The sequence below is a fragment of the Octopus bimaculoides genome, chromosome 2, assembly GCF_001194135.2.
Source record: "Octopus bimaculoides isolate UCB-OBI-ISO-001 chromosome 2, ASM119413v2, whole genome shotgun sequence".
Lineage (NCBI taxonomy): Eukaryota > Metazoa > Mollusca > Cephalopoda > Octopoda > Octopodidae > Octopus > Octopus bimaculoides.
Genome location: NC_068982.1, coordinates 45,080,653 through 45,094,616, shown reverse-complemented (window position 1 = coordinate 45,094,616; position 13,964 = coordinate 45,080,653). Strand labels below are relative to the sequence as shown.

Sequence of the window (13,964 nt, the reverse complement as noted above, 5' to 3'; positions counted from 1 at the left end):
ATACAAGGGGATGCTGAAAAATTTCAGGCTTTGGGTAAAAGAAAATACAGGAGGATCAGTTAATTGTGATTTCATTGAACATATTCCCCTTTCAGATTCATGCGGTTATTGCAATGGTCCTTCAGTTTTTCTAAGCCCTGTAAAAGAACTCAGAAGGTTGGCCTCCAACCAGGCCTTTCGTAATACTCTTAAAGCCAAGAACTTTTTTAGCACCCGTTCATGTGTGTATATATATATATATATTATTCCCTAAAATGTGCAGTCTTTCATTTCCAATGCTGTAATTAATAGTATGAACTAATTGCCTAATTATGTCTTTGGTCACTTTGTAGGTCACTATGATAAATGTGTTGCCCAAGTTCGAGAAAGACACAAGGATGACATGGGTGCAGTTACAGCTACAATTTTTTCTCATTCTGCAATTGCGGAAAAGAATGAACTGGTCATATTACTCATAGTAAGTAAAGTTGTGTTACACATAGGCATGCTTACACTCTTTCATTTCATTTGTGAAGTTTAAATGTGTGAGGCATTTACATACCACTGGAAGCCAATATGATTTTGGCTATTTGTTTGTGGTGTTTTCTTATTTTATTTTCCAGTTATTTTGCTTTTTTTTTTGTATTACATATTGCTAAACATTTCATATTCTATTAAAAAATTATAATATGACCAATCTCATTGTGTGTCAGCTTGGGCAAGTATATTCTATTAAAACCCCAAACTGACCAAAGTCTTGTGAGTGGATTTAGTAGTTGTGCAGAATGGAAAGCGGACATTGAATGATGATGTCCAAGTTCCCGGATGTTGGCATAATTTTGTGGTTAAGTAGTTTTCACAACTACATGGCTTCAGGTTCAATCCTACCATGCTGTGCCTTGAGATGCATGAAGCTTTGTGAATGGAATTTGGTTCACAAAAACTGATTGGAATTCTGTCATTTGAACCAAGAGTGAGGATAGCTTAATGGGTAGTTGAGAAGTCGATGTCTTGTCTTTGGCGATGCAGTGTGTCAGTGGATATGAAAGTTAACTTACAAAGTGGCAATCTCAGTTCATTGACTCCTGTAGCAAATAATTTGAACTCCAGTTTAATGCAAACCAATTCTGTAATATTGTTAGAAAATCTTTGTGAAATGTTCCACAGGACTACCAAGAATCAGATTTGTTGTGTCATTGATTTGATGCCCATGCAGACAAAAATTTTCTTTACTGTGCTTATTCTGTATTGGTAAAAATTATATACAATTTTGATATTTGATAAATATTAGGGAATATTTATCCTCAAGAGTTGTTTATTAGTAGATATCTTGGAAATCTGTGAGTTGAAAGAGAGTAAATAGCTTATTCTGCTTGAGTTATGAGTTTGTAAGGAGATCTGTCAAAAGGTTTAAAGAATTGAAATATATTGTTACCAAATGTTTGGTGAAGTGGATACAAGTCACTAAACACTACACTTTTTAAAACTATCAAAGCTTTGGTGGTAAATGATTCTGTAAAGCTTAATTTTTTTTTTTTTATGAAATACTGTACTAAAGAGAGTGTTAATGCATTATATGTTAATACTCTAGTACTCTAGAATTAAGTTCTGCTTTTTAAAATTAATATTCTTATGGCTTACTGTGATCTTCAGCAGTTGCTGAATAACATGCAATGTACCTGTAAAAAGAAATATATATTAAGTATTAAATGAAATTTAAAAAAAAATAGAAAATTAACTGATAAAGTATTTTTTGCAGGAATACCTGTGTGGAAATGAATCTGGTCTCACTGATGACCTAGCACAGATTCTCAGTGAGTTGACCACTCTGAACAAAACTGAAAATGCCAAAGTAGCTCTCCGAGCACGACAGGTAAGTTATCGATTTTATTATTTTTTTTTATTGGTGGAATTAAAAGTGAGTGGTGCAGGATCTTGGGTCATTAGACCCTTTAGCATTTATATTACTCAGTCAAATATAATGCTTGTTTATTCACATTATTTTGAATTAATCATGCACTATCTTGTAGTTTTGAGATTTCAATGATGTATTTGTTTATTTTTAGAATGACATTGTAGGGTAGGTGTGATAGGTCAGATCTGGCTGGTTTGAACATGAAGGTGGTAGAGTATTTTAGCTGGATATGGCTGGTTTAACCCTTTAGCTTTCAGATTACTTTTTCAAATGTAGTATTTATTTGTTTTGTTTTGAAGTGATCATGCACTGTCTTATAGCTTTGAGATTTCAATGATGTGACTGTTTATTTTTAAAATGACATTGTAGAGTATGTGTGAGAGGTCAGATCTGGTGGATCTGAAGATAAAACAGAGTATTTTAGCTGGATATGGCTGGTTTAAATGCTAAAGGGTTAAGCCATTTCTTGTCACAATGTTTTGGATCATTTAAAAAGTAAGTGCTTGCATGAAATCAAAAGGGAAGATTGTTGCAGTTAGTTAAGTGAGAAAATGAACTAATTATATGTTGTAGTTGTTGAAATGCAGAACTTTGGGATTAGGAGTTGCAGCTATTCTATAATGACAAAATAGCTGTGACTGTACCATTTAGCTTCCAGGTTGTTTTGATTTATCAGTTAATCAATATTCGCCATTTCTTTTTTAAGATTCTGATTGCTGCACATCAGCCTGCCTTTGAACTGCGACATAATCAAATGGAATCAATCTTTCTGTCTGCTATTAATATATCTGGTCACGATTTCTGCCCTGAGAACCTTCAGGTAACTGAGTTTTTTTACCTTTCATCTATTTAAACATTGAGGATTTTTTTGATTTCTTTTCTAGAGTAAAATCATCAGTTTCTGAAAATTGATTATGCAGCTCTAGTTAAGATATTACATCTTCAACTATTTGCTTAAAGCTAAATTCCTTTCAGGCAGTGTTTAATCATACACATTTTATATATATGTCCAAAGAATTATTATTATTATTTATTATTATTATTATTATCATTATTATTATTATTATTATCATTATTATTATTATTATTATTATTATTATTTATTATTATTATTATTATTATTAATTATCATTATTATTATTATTATTATCATCATCTTTTTCTTCTTCCTAGAAACTTATTAATTCTGAGACTGCTATTTATGATGTTTTGCAAGAATTCTTTTTCCATTCAAACTCTTTGGTGAGAACAGCAGCTTTAGAGGTAAGTCTTCTAAGTAATATTGTTACAGAAGACAAATTTTCTTTACAAAGGCATTTGTGGATTCATTTATCTTGTAATAGTTTTAGAAATGAAATTTGAAATTTAGACTCTTTGAATCATTCTTCAGCAAATAAAGCTTTTAATTATCACAAGTTTGGGTATTTTCCCACTCAGTTTGAGAATTTTTGCAGTAATTATGAAATTAGCTAAATATTAGCAGTATAGTTCATTATTCCTGTGGAAGCGCAATGGCCCAGTGGTTAGGGCAGTGGACTCGCGGTTTTGATTCCCAGACCGGGCGTTGTGAGTGTTTATTGAGCAAAAACACCTAAAGCTCCACGAGGCTCCGGCAGGGGAGGGTGGCGAACCATGCTATACTCTTCCACCACAACTTTCTCTTACTCTTACTTCCTGTTGTGCCTGTAATTCAAAGGTTCAGCCTTGTCACACTGTGTCACGCTAAATATCCCCCGAGAACTACGTTATGGGTACACGTGTCTGTAGAGTGCTCAGCCACTTGCACGTTAATTTCATGAGCAGGCTGTTCCGTTGAACTGGAACCCTCGACGTCGTAAGCAATGGAGTGCCAACAACAACAAGTTCATTATTCCTATCATTGATATCATTTAATGTGCATTTTGTCCACATATTTATATCCAGCCTTTTTGGATTGCATTTAATTTAATGCAACTTTTTGATATAAAAAGGGTCCCTCCCCCGTCTGTCCCAGGAAGTGGTGCCTTGGCATAACTGCAGTCTAAAGGAAGCAAATATATGTGTGGAAGGGTGTAAATGATCTTATCTCTCATTAAATCTCATGCTGATTTACATTTACAATCATTTCTCTTCACTATTTACTTCTGTTTGATTGAGCAGTATGACCACTTTATCTAATCATGGTATTTTCTTTTATCCCAAATTAAACCACTATTTTATGTATTTGTCCTTTATTTTCTTTGTTTACCTTTCCAATATTTAAGGTGTATGTCCGAAGAGCCTATACTGCTTATGAACTTGTGTGTTTGCGTCATGATCAACTCTTGAATAGTCTCTGTGTTGTTGAATTCAAGTTTCTTTTGCCAACATCTCACCCCAACAGGTATGTTTTTCACAAATTCACAATAAATTTCTTAATTACCTTCATGATAATATTAATGTTGCTGTAGCAGCTGAGTGGCAGGAATGTTATAGTGCCTGACTAAATGCCTTGCAATATTCTGCAGTATCCGGGCAAAATGCTTAGCAGTATTTCATCTGTCTTAATGTTTCAAACTCTGCCATGGTCAGCTTTGCTTTTCATCCTTTTGGGGGTCAATAAAATAAGTACTGGTTGGGCACTGGGGTCAATGTAAACAACTTGCCCTCTCCCCTGAACTTGTTGGCTTTGTCCCAAAATTTGAGACCAATATTTTGTTACTTTCCTTCACATCTTACTGGAGTTGAATTTTTCTTTTCATATTTCCAGATAGTTACTATAAGTGCCATTCACAATTGGCTATACTTTTCCACAAAAATTTGTGGTTTTGGTTTGAAGATAGAAATATTATTTTTATTATCATTATTATGATGGTTACTGTTATCTCAATAAATTTTTGGTTCCCAATGAGAAATGCTTCATTTATATCATCAATTAATGATGTTGAACATCTCATTTCCATTTCTCTTCCCAAATAGATGTGAAGCATTTAGTTGTAAAAAGAGATGTAAATAATTTTTATTTTTTTCATGCATTTAGAAATTGTTTGATGTTACAAATATTGATTTTCTACATGATTGTCAAATAAACTCAGCATTTAATTTGATTTAATTTAAGCTTCTCTTCACATTTTCTAATGTCATTTCTAGTCCTGTAGCTGCCAAGTGTCTATTATATGGAGTAATCCTCTGTCAGTCTGTCTTTAAGTACTGTTTTGTGGATGTGGTCATTGTATGCTGTTGTTACTGTTGTCATCTTTCTGGTCCAGCTATAAGCTTCATCAGTTCATTTTCTTCTACCTCTATTGAAGCAAGGCTACTGAATATCTCAATATTGTTCCTGCATGTTGATCTACTATTTATTTTTGTTCGTAAAATCTTTGATTTCTCTTTAACAAACTTGATACAAGCTGTTATTAGTCCTCTTTGCTAACTCATGTATCTCGTATATTAAATCTGTACTGCTGATAATAGTGGAACAAAGGAGATCCACATTCCAGGTAGTGCAGAAAGTGCTCTAGCCATTATCTGTATAACATAGACACAATATTTCTTATAATTTTAACTAATTTAGGATCATTATTTAATTCTCCTATCATATTATTTTGTTTTAATATTATCATGTTTTGGTTGGTTAAAAAAAAAGAAAGAAAAGTCATTATGATGGAAATATTTAATGAAACTTCTAATATAAAACAAAACCCATTGCTGTTTTAGATGTCTTCGGTTCCCAGTACCAAACTTATGACTCAAAATTAAAATATGAAGCCAATATATTTTCAGCCATATTAACATTTTCATCATTAATTGTGATTTATGTATATATATTTTATTTTATTTGTTTTCTTTTTTTTTTTTGTTTGATCCTATTGACTTTCAGGTTGACTCATCCTGGGTAAGTGATTTCCTCTGCTTCCCTCATCTATCCTATTGCTTTAGCTTTGATATATTTGAAAGAGCAGACCAGTGCATTTACTCACATGAAAGGCTGTCCTTAATGAAATTATAAATTTCTTTGTTGTCTAGTTGTATATTGATACAAAAGGGAGAGAGATCTAAAGGAGATAAGGGTAAAAGGATAAGAAAATTATTTTCACTTAATACTTTTATATGTTAATTGCTGTTGTAGAAGTCCTAGAAAAATGTTAGTCAAATTAAGAAATCTAATAGGACAACAGTGACAGAAACTGTAGAATTCCAGACTCAGTGTTTTGTTATGTCTCTTACATTCTTAGTTCAAATTCTGCTGAAATCAACTTAACTTTCCATTCCTCTGCAGTTGATAAATTAAGTACCAGGGGTATATTTAGATTAATTCAATAACTATACCTGTTTTTATTGTAGATTTTTGGTTGACAATTTGAGAAGCAACATTGAGAGATGAAATTTTTAAAAATGAATTAAAAGTATAAGTTAATTTGTTCTTAAGTCTTATGTCTTTCAGTAGAGATATTTTGTGGAAAAGTTTTACTTTAAGAATAATTCTGATAATGAAAAAGAGAAAGAGAGAGAGAGAGAGAGAAATAAATGCTATTTTTGTTATTCTATTTCTCAGAAAGGATAAGCCTTTAACTTTTGCACGGGATAATTCTTCATCATATTCTCTTACGCATGCTTGGTTTTCAAAATATATTTCTCTTACCTAACTCTGCATCCTGTATGGTCTTTAACAAACTGGTTCTTGATTTCACACTTGGCTACAGTCTTCTTTTCTATTCAGTGCTACATTAGGTTTAAAAAGAAAAAAAAAAAAAATTACTTAGCCCTCTGTTACTAAAAAAGAATTATATGTCTATAAAATGCCTATGAAATGTTAGTTATTTCCATTCTAACTGGATTTATACTAGAGAGATCAGCCAAGTTAAATCTTTTCTTCTGAACACTTTCAAGTTCAGACTGTTTAATAGCACGCAGTAATTTCTCTACAACAAAATTTCTTAAAAATATATTTTCTTTTCTAGCACACATGATGTCTCTTCTTTCACTTCTGTGCATTCACATCACCATGTTTTGTAAGAATAGTTGCGTTTTAAGTAATAAAGTGGTGACAAATATGAACTTGAATGGTTTATTCTCTGATGTGGTTGAATTATATTTTCTGGTTTGATTTGTTGAATTAGTTTAATGATGAGTTTTGTATTTCTTATCTGTTTGGGTTTTTGGTTAGTGTTGTTAAGATGCAAAAAGAAGCTTCACATAAAACTTAGGAGTTCTGATAAACATGAGGAAGATACTAATTATATGTTCACTTAATGACTTATTCAACCAGTCTAGTTGAATAAACCATCATGTGAAAGCTAAAGTTGCCATCAAAATAAATTATAATGTTTAACTTTGTTTTTCATATTGAATCGTTCCTTCAGTAAACATTCTGTTGTTATTCTTAACCTTGCTTTAAAATAATAACCTTACGTTAACATTTATCTTTATGTATTTCATTTACGTTACTACAAATACATCAGAGCTTTAAACATCTGTCACATTTATTAAATGACCTCATTGTAGACAGTAAAATAGAGATTGAATAAAAGTTGATCCCACTTTGAATAATTAAAATGTGCGATACACTTTCTAAGTCCCTCTTTCATTTTTTGTTCTTGTGGCAATTCATCAAATTGGATATATTGTTGCCTAATTGTATTTTGATGTGTTAGCAAATATTTTTGCCTAAATATCATTATGCTATCAATGGCCAGTTGCTATGACAACCATACTACATATGTCAGCATAGAAAAATAGATGTAGAATGAGGATGACAACAATACATGTATATGCAAACACAAATGCATCTTTCTGAGATATCTTATTTCAGATTTAAAGTGTCAGCGAATGGGGAAGTTCTATTTTTGCTGAAATTGAACAATTGTATAAATGAAGTAATTTAATTTGAGAACATCAGCTACATTTCGCATTCTGATACTATCATTTTATCATCCCTACATAATCCACAAAACGTATCCATGTGTGTGTGTATGTTAGAAAAGGTCTTTCTGTTCATATGCCAAGCCAGCCTGTGGAGTGTATGCAGAAATAAATGCTGTGATGTTTTCCAAGACTAGTCTAAGCTTAAGTACCCTATCATACACTCTGACTACTTCATTCACTTTATCTATCCCAGTGGTTCTCAACTAGGGTCCATATGGCCCTTGAGGGTTCATATACGAGGGGTTTGGGTCCACATAACAAAATAGTAAATTGGGGATCTACATTAGTATTTTATAGGCCCCTGAAAAAATTTTGCTTTAGGTGTATTTATTGATATGTGTTGCAAGAATCAGTTAGGTTCCTTTCTCTGACATTTTACATAGTTCTACTTACACAAGTTAATTTGTGAAAAACAAAATAGGAATTTTGAAAGATGTTTCTATTAAAACTAGTTTTTAAACATTGAATGGCCAAGGGGTCCACAAGAATAAAATAGTAATCAAAGGGGTCCATAAATAAAAAGTTGTTGCGAACTCCTGATCTATCCATTTCTCTCACAAATCCTTGATGACACCATCCACCCCGTCACTGCTACCTACTCAGAACTCTGTTCCTTGCCTTTGAGGCGTTGTAACAATAGCAATGGAGAAGCTCATTCTTATCATCATGTTTTTCAAATAGATTTATTGCAACTTAGGTATTATTTCAAAATGCATTTTGGCATCCTGCTCTGTGTGCATAATCATATCATTTCTGAATAGTTATTGTTGTGATTTACATTATAATTGTTTGTCTCATAATGTATTAATATATTTACACATACATGCACGTATTGATATAGTAATGTAATCTAATGCATTTACAGTGATACTATTTCTATATCTATAGTTTGAAGTTTGTATTTAGTATTTCATTTCTACATTTAACTACTGTTTTCTCCTCCTGTTCTAATTTAAATGCAGGTCACTGCATTTTGTTTCTAAATGATTCTTTCATATTTAATTTTTCATCTCCCTCAGAGTATCAGGTATATGTGTAGCCAACTTTTCTCCCTAAGGCATCATATTTGCATTAAAATTAAAAAAAAAAAAACCCAAAAAACCAGTTTTTCTTACCATTATATTTAATTCCTGCTTTCTACGAACCTTGTTCTTCTTGATGTAGCCCTGCTAACCTCACACTTTCTGTCCTTCAACTTCTAACATCTTTGGCATGAAACTCTGTTTCCATTTCTCACTAACTGTCGTCTCTGTCTTAAACATTGTCCTAACCCTCACCTGTTTTCATTCATTTTTCATCCACTGTTGTAGCTGTTGAATAACTTCCTTCTTGAGAAGATTTATGTTCTGGTGGTACCTGATCAAATGTTATTGATCTAGTATTTACAATATACCCTGGTTCAATCTACTCAAGTATTACTATAATAATATAGATTTAATCAAAAGATTAAATGTGGTACTTAAAATGTTTGAGGCACCAGAATTTGGTAGGATAAAAACCAAAAACAAAATCAAGAGATTTGGTGAATAAAATTTGAAGATAAGCAACAAAAATTCAATAGGTTATAGCAGTATGTACGTTTCATACAAGCTCCATTTATTCATGTAGTGAGAACACAACAGAATGTACAATGAAAATGTACTCCTCAGCTGCATAATGGAATTTCATTTTAGAAAGTTATTTTGAAGATGTTTGCAAAAAACAAGAGTAAGAGAAGAAAACATACCATCTCGACTATGCTGCTGTTCCACAAGTATTACTATATACATTGTTAGTCAATGGTTGGCACGAGGGGATGCAGAGCTTCCCTACATGTCAACATATAGGCTGTTGCCCTTGTATTTCTCTTTAGAATATTCAAAGATGATCTAAAGCTTATGTGGCCACAGAAAAGACTGGCAAAGTGGGCTTATTGTATGACAGCCTCTGTTTTTCTAGGATTATTAGAGGTAGTTGGTGTAGAGCTTGGGGTCAGGTAAAACAGGTAAAAATGGTTTGTATGTATAATTTTCTGGATTTCTGGATAAAATGTGTGTGGCAATTATTTTATGATAGTATTTTTTGAAATCTGAAATGTTGCTGATAATGTTGGGGGCATATGAACAGTGTATAAATAATCTGAGAGATATATCTCAGTGAAGAAGAATCAGGTATAGTATACAAGAGAGAAGGTCGCATTAATATGGGCATGTGAGATGTTTAGGGGATGACTGCTGGACTAGGGAGAGCCGATGTAGATGGTGGTGGTGGTGGTGGGGGATGAAAGAAGAATTGTGATGAAGTGGTAAAGACTGGACTGAAGATGCGGCATTTTGCAGAGCAGACAACAAAAGACCATACTGATTAGTGATGATCTGTCCACCCACAGCAAAACACACCCTGGTATGAGGGTAATATTTAGAGTACATTATTTACATTTGACGGATATTTGTCCTCATCTTGTATGTTGTTAACACGTTTCGGCTGATATACCCTCCGGCCTTCATCAGGTGTCTTGGGGAAATTTCGAACCTGGGTTCTCATTCCTAAGGTATTTTTTGTTGTTGTTGCTGTTACTGTTGCTGTTGCTGTTGCTGTTGTTGTTGTTGTTGTTGTCACTCCCTGGAATCGAACTCGGAATCTTGGGGTTAGTAGCCCCTGCTCTTAACCACTACACCATATGCCCCGGCATATGGCATAGTGGTTAAGAGTAAGGGTGACTAACTCCAAGATTCCAAGTTCAATTCCAGGCAGTGACCTGAATAATAATAATAACACCAAAAAATACCTTAGGAATGAGAACCCAGGTTGGTTCTAAATTTCCCCAAGACACCTGATGAAGCCTGGAGGGTATATCAGCCTTATGTTAACAACAAACAAGATGAGGACAAATATCTGTTAAATGTAAATAATGTACATAATTCCTCATCTTTTAAATATAGAACTGTCATATTTAGAGGCTGAAATATTTTGTACCTGGCAAAGCCTAATATTAGCTACCCTCTTTACTTTGCATCATTTATCCCCATATTGTTCACCCTCTCTCCTTGTTTGTCTCTTTATCACTCATAACTCTCCATCTCTCCACTACTTGTGTTGACATCATCCTCATCACTCCAACTCCTTTGTCCTTCACTAGGCCTGTGTATATGACACAGCATCAGACCACCCTCAACTCCCTACCCAATATACCATCTCCCTCTTCCTCTCCCTCTCTGCTTGGCCACTTCTGGTACCACCTGTCATTTACCTTTACATCTGTCTCATCACTCCTGTTAACCTTTGTCCACTTCTGCTACTGTCAATCACCCTGCTCCATCTGACTCCTCCTCCAATAACCCCTGCCTTTGCATTATACTCTTGGTTCTTTTATCTACCCTTTCTGGTCTATCTGATGTCCTTGTTGTCTCTTCTCTTCCCATCTTCACTCACTATCACAAATGTACACACCCTAAGGTTATTGAGTACTTCTCCTCAATTATACTCTTGCCCCACTCCCACCTCTCAGCCATTGTTTCTGGTCTTTCTATTGCTATTGCTCCCTCTCCCATTCCCTTCCTTTTCCCACATGGCTTGGATTACTAAGTGTTCTCTATATTTACTGCGTATTCTTGAGTTGGTGGAATCATGCTGGACAAAATACTTAGCAGTATTCCTTCTGGCTTTACATTCTGAGTTCAAATACTACCGAGGTCAACTTTCACTTTCATCCTTTTTGGGTCCATTAAGTAAGTACTAGTTGAATACTGGGATTGGTGTAATTGACTAACCCATTTCCCCTCAACATTTTAGGCCTTGTGCTTATAGTAGAAAAGATACCTATTGCAAAAACGTGTGCATAATTTAATAATTAGTATTTAGTCATAGAATTATTGCAAATATCTAGATTTGGAAAGCTATCTAATACCTGATATTATCATCTGTACACAAATACATGTATCAATTTATTATTGAATAAATATTTATAGTTTATTCACAACCTATCACCTTTCAACATGATTCACTGTTGTCTCACCTTCCTAGATGATATCTGTCCCCTGTGCATCCTTATTTTGTTTTGACTTTGCTCCATTTTGTAGCCTATATTACCACCTTGTACCACCTCCTTTCCCAGCATGCACCTTCCATTCAGATGTTATTTCTTACATGTTCTGTTATCTTTGTTGTACCTGTCAGCGGGTGGTGGTGGTGGTGGAGGTGATGGGACATTGATACTCTGCTGATGAACTCATCTCTTAGCATTCTTTCACTTTAACCAGGTTCTTGTAGCCATGTTCAAGCTCCTGCATATTCACAAGCCATCTTTTATTTAGTTTCATCTCATAAGTTTCATAGTATTGGGTTGGTGCATAATTATTGCGATTTTTTTTTTTTTCAACAAATTTTATTCAACAAAAACAATAACAATATTTAACAAAAACATCTTTGAACGACGGTCTGACCATCTGCTAAGCAAATGGGAAGCAGTAATTGAAGTAGATGGTGAATATGCTCCAGAATAATCATTTAAAGATGTTTTTGTTGCATGTTGTTATTGTTTTTGTTGAAAAAAGAGCCACAATAATTATGAACCAACCCAATAATATTGTCACATGTTGTTTATAACTGAATTGACTTACAAAGAACAAGGAAGACTATTCTTTATACTTGTTTCAGTCACTGGACTGCAGCCTTGCTGGGCTCTATCTTGAAGGGGTTTTAGTTGGAGAATTTGACCCCAGTTTCTCTTTTTGAAGTCCAGTCATTATTCTATTGGTCTCTTTCTACTGACATCAGTTGCTGAGGGACAAACACAGCCACAAAGGCATTGATGTGTATGTGCAAGTGTGTGTGGACGCACACACACATGTGCAGTGCAGGCATGGCTGTGTGGTAAGAAACTTGTTTCCCAACCACATAGTTCCAGGATCAGTCCTACTGTGTGACACCTTGAGTAAGTGTCTTCTCTTATAACTTCGGGCTGACCAAAGCCTTGTGAGTGGATTTGGTTGACGGAAACTGAAAGAAGCATGTCGTATATATATATATATATATATATATATATATATAGGCACAGGTGTGGCTGTGTGGTAAGTAACATGCTTACCAACCACATGGTCCTGGGTTCAGTTCCACTGTGTGGCACCTTGGGCAAATGTCTTCTACTTTAGCCTCGGGCTGACCAAAGCCTTGTGAGTGGATTTGGTAGAGGGAAACTGGAAGAAGCCCGTCTTATATATACATACATATATATATTAATAAATTTCAGGGTGGTAAAATATTATTTAGAAATTTTTTACCACCGTGGCCTAGCGTGTAGAAAAACTAGTCAATAGACTATATATTATTCATTATATATACAGTGTACATTTAAACACATAAGAGATGGCCATAATTGGACATCTAAACCGCTAGAAGGAGTAGTTAAAATCCCTTTCATTCCCTTTCGAAATTACCCCTAATTGTGGTTTGTATTTTAGCTACTCCCTTTAGTGGTTTAGATGTCCGATTATGGCCATCTCTTATGTGTTTAAATGTACACTGTATATATATATATATATATATATATATATATATATATGTATGCATACATGTGTGTGTATATATTTGTGTGTCTGTGTTTGTCCCCCCAACATTGCTTGACAAACGATGCTGGTGTGTTTAGGTCTCCATAACTTAGCGGTTCGGCAGAAGAGACCAATAGAATAAGTACTAGGTTTACAAAGAATAAGTCCTGGGATCGATTTGCTTGACTAAAGGCGGTGCTCCAGCATGGCTGCAGTCAGATGACTGAAACAAGTAAAAAAATATATATATCCTGGTGCCATATAAAATGGTCCCCAAGACACCCTGTTGAGTGATTGGTGTTAGGAAGAGCATCCAGCTATAGAAACCATGTCAAAACAGAAAATGGAGCCTGGTGCAATGATTGGCCTGGCCAGCTCCTGTCAAACTGTCCAAACCATGCCAGCATGGAAAACAGATGTTAAATAATCTTTTCTACTCTAGGCACAAGGCCTGAAATTTAGTGGGAGGGGGCCAGTCGATTAGATCGGCCCAGTACCCAACTGGTACTTAATTTATTGACCCCGAAAGGATGAAAGGAAAAGTCGACCTCGGCGCAATTTGAACTCAGAACATAAAAACAGACAAAATACTGCTAAGCATTTCACCCAATATGCTAACGTTTCTACCAGCATGCCGCCTTACAGGCGTTAAATAATGATAA

The 13,964-nt window shown here is 34.4% G+C and overlaps 1 protein-coding gene across 3 annotated transcripts in view; it reads left to right on the top strand.

Annotated features, from left to right (window-relative positions):
• Nucleotides 1-13,964, top strand: part of LOC106879448 (acetyl-CoA carboxylase) — a 125,827-nt gene that overhangs the window by 69,758 nt on the left and 42,105 nt on the right. For 2 of the 3 annotated variants that reach the window (XM_014929008.2, XM_014929024.2), the window contains 6 exons: nt 333-457; nt 1,739-1,852; nt 2,601-2,714; nt 3,068-3,157; nt 4,138-4,256; nt 5,733-5,747. In XM_014929008.2, coding sequence (XP_014784494.1) covers nt 333-457; nt 1,739-1,852; nt 2,601-2,714; nt 3,068-3,157; nt 4,138-4,256; nt 5,733-5,747 — 577 coding nt within the window. The remainder of the gene's footprint in view (nt 1-332; nt 458-1,738; nt 1,853-2,600; nt 2,715-3,067; nt 3,158-4,137; nt 4,257-5,732; nt 5,748-13,964) is intronic. The other variant, XM_014929017.2, reaches the window with a different exon arrangement.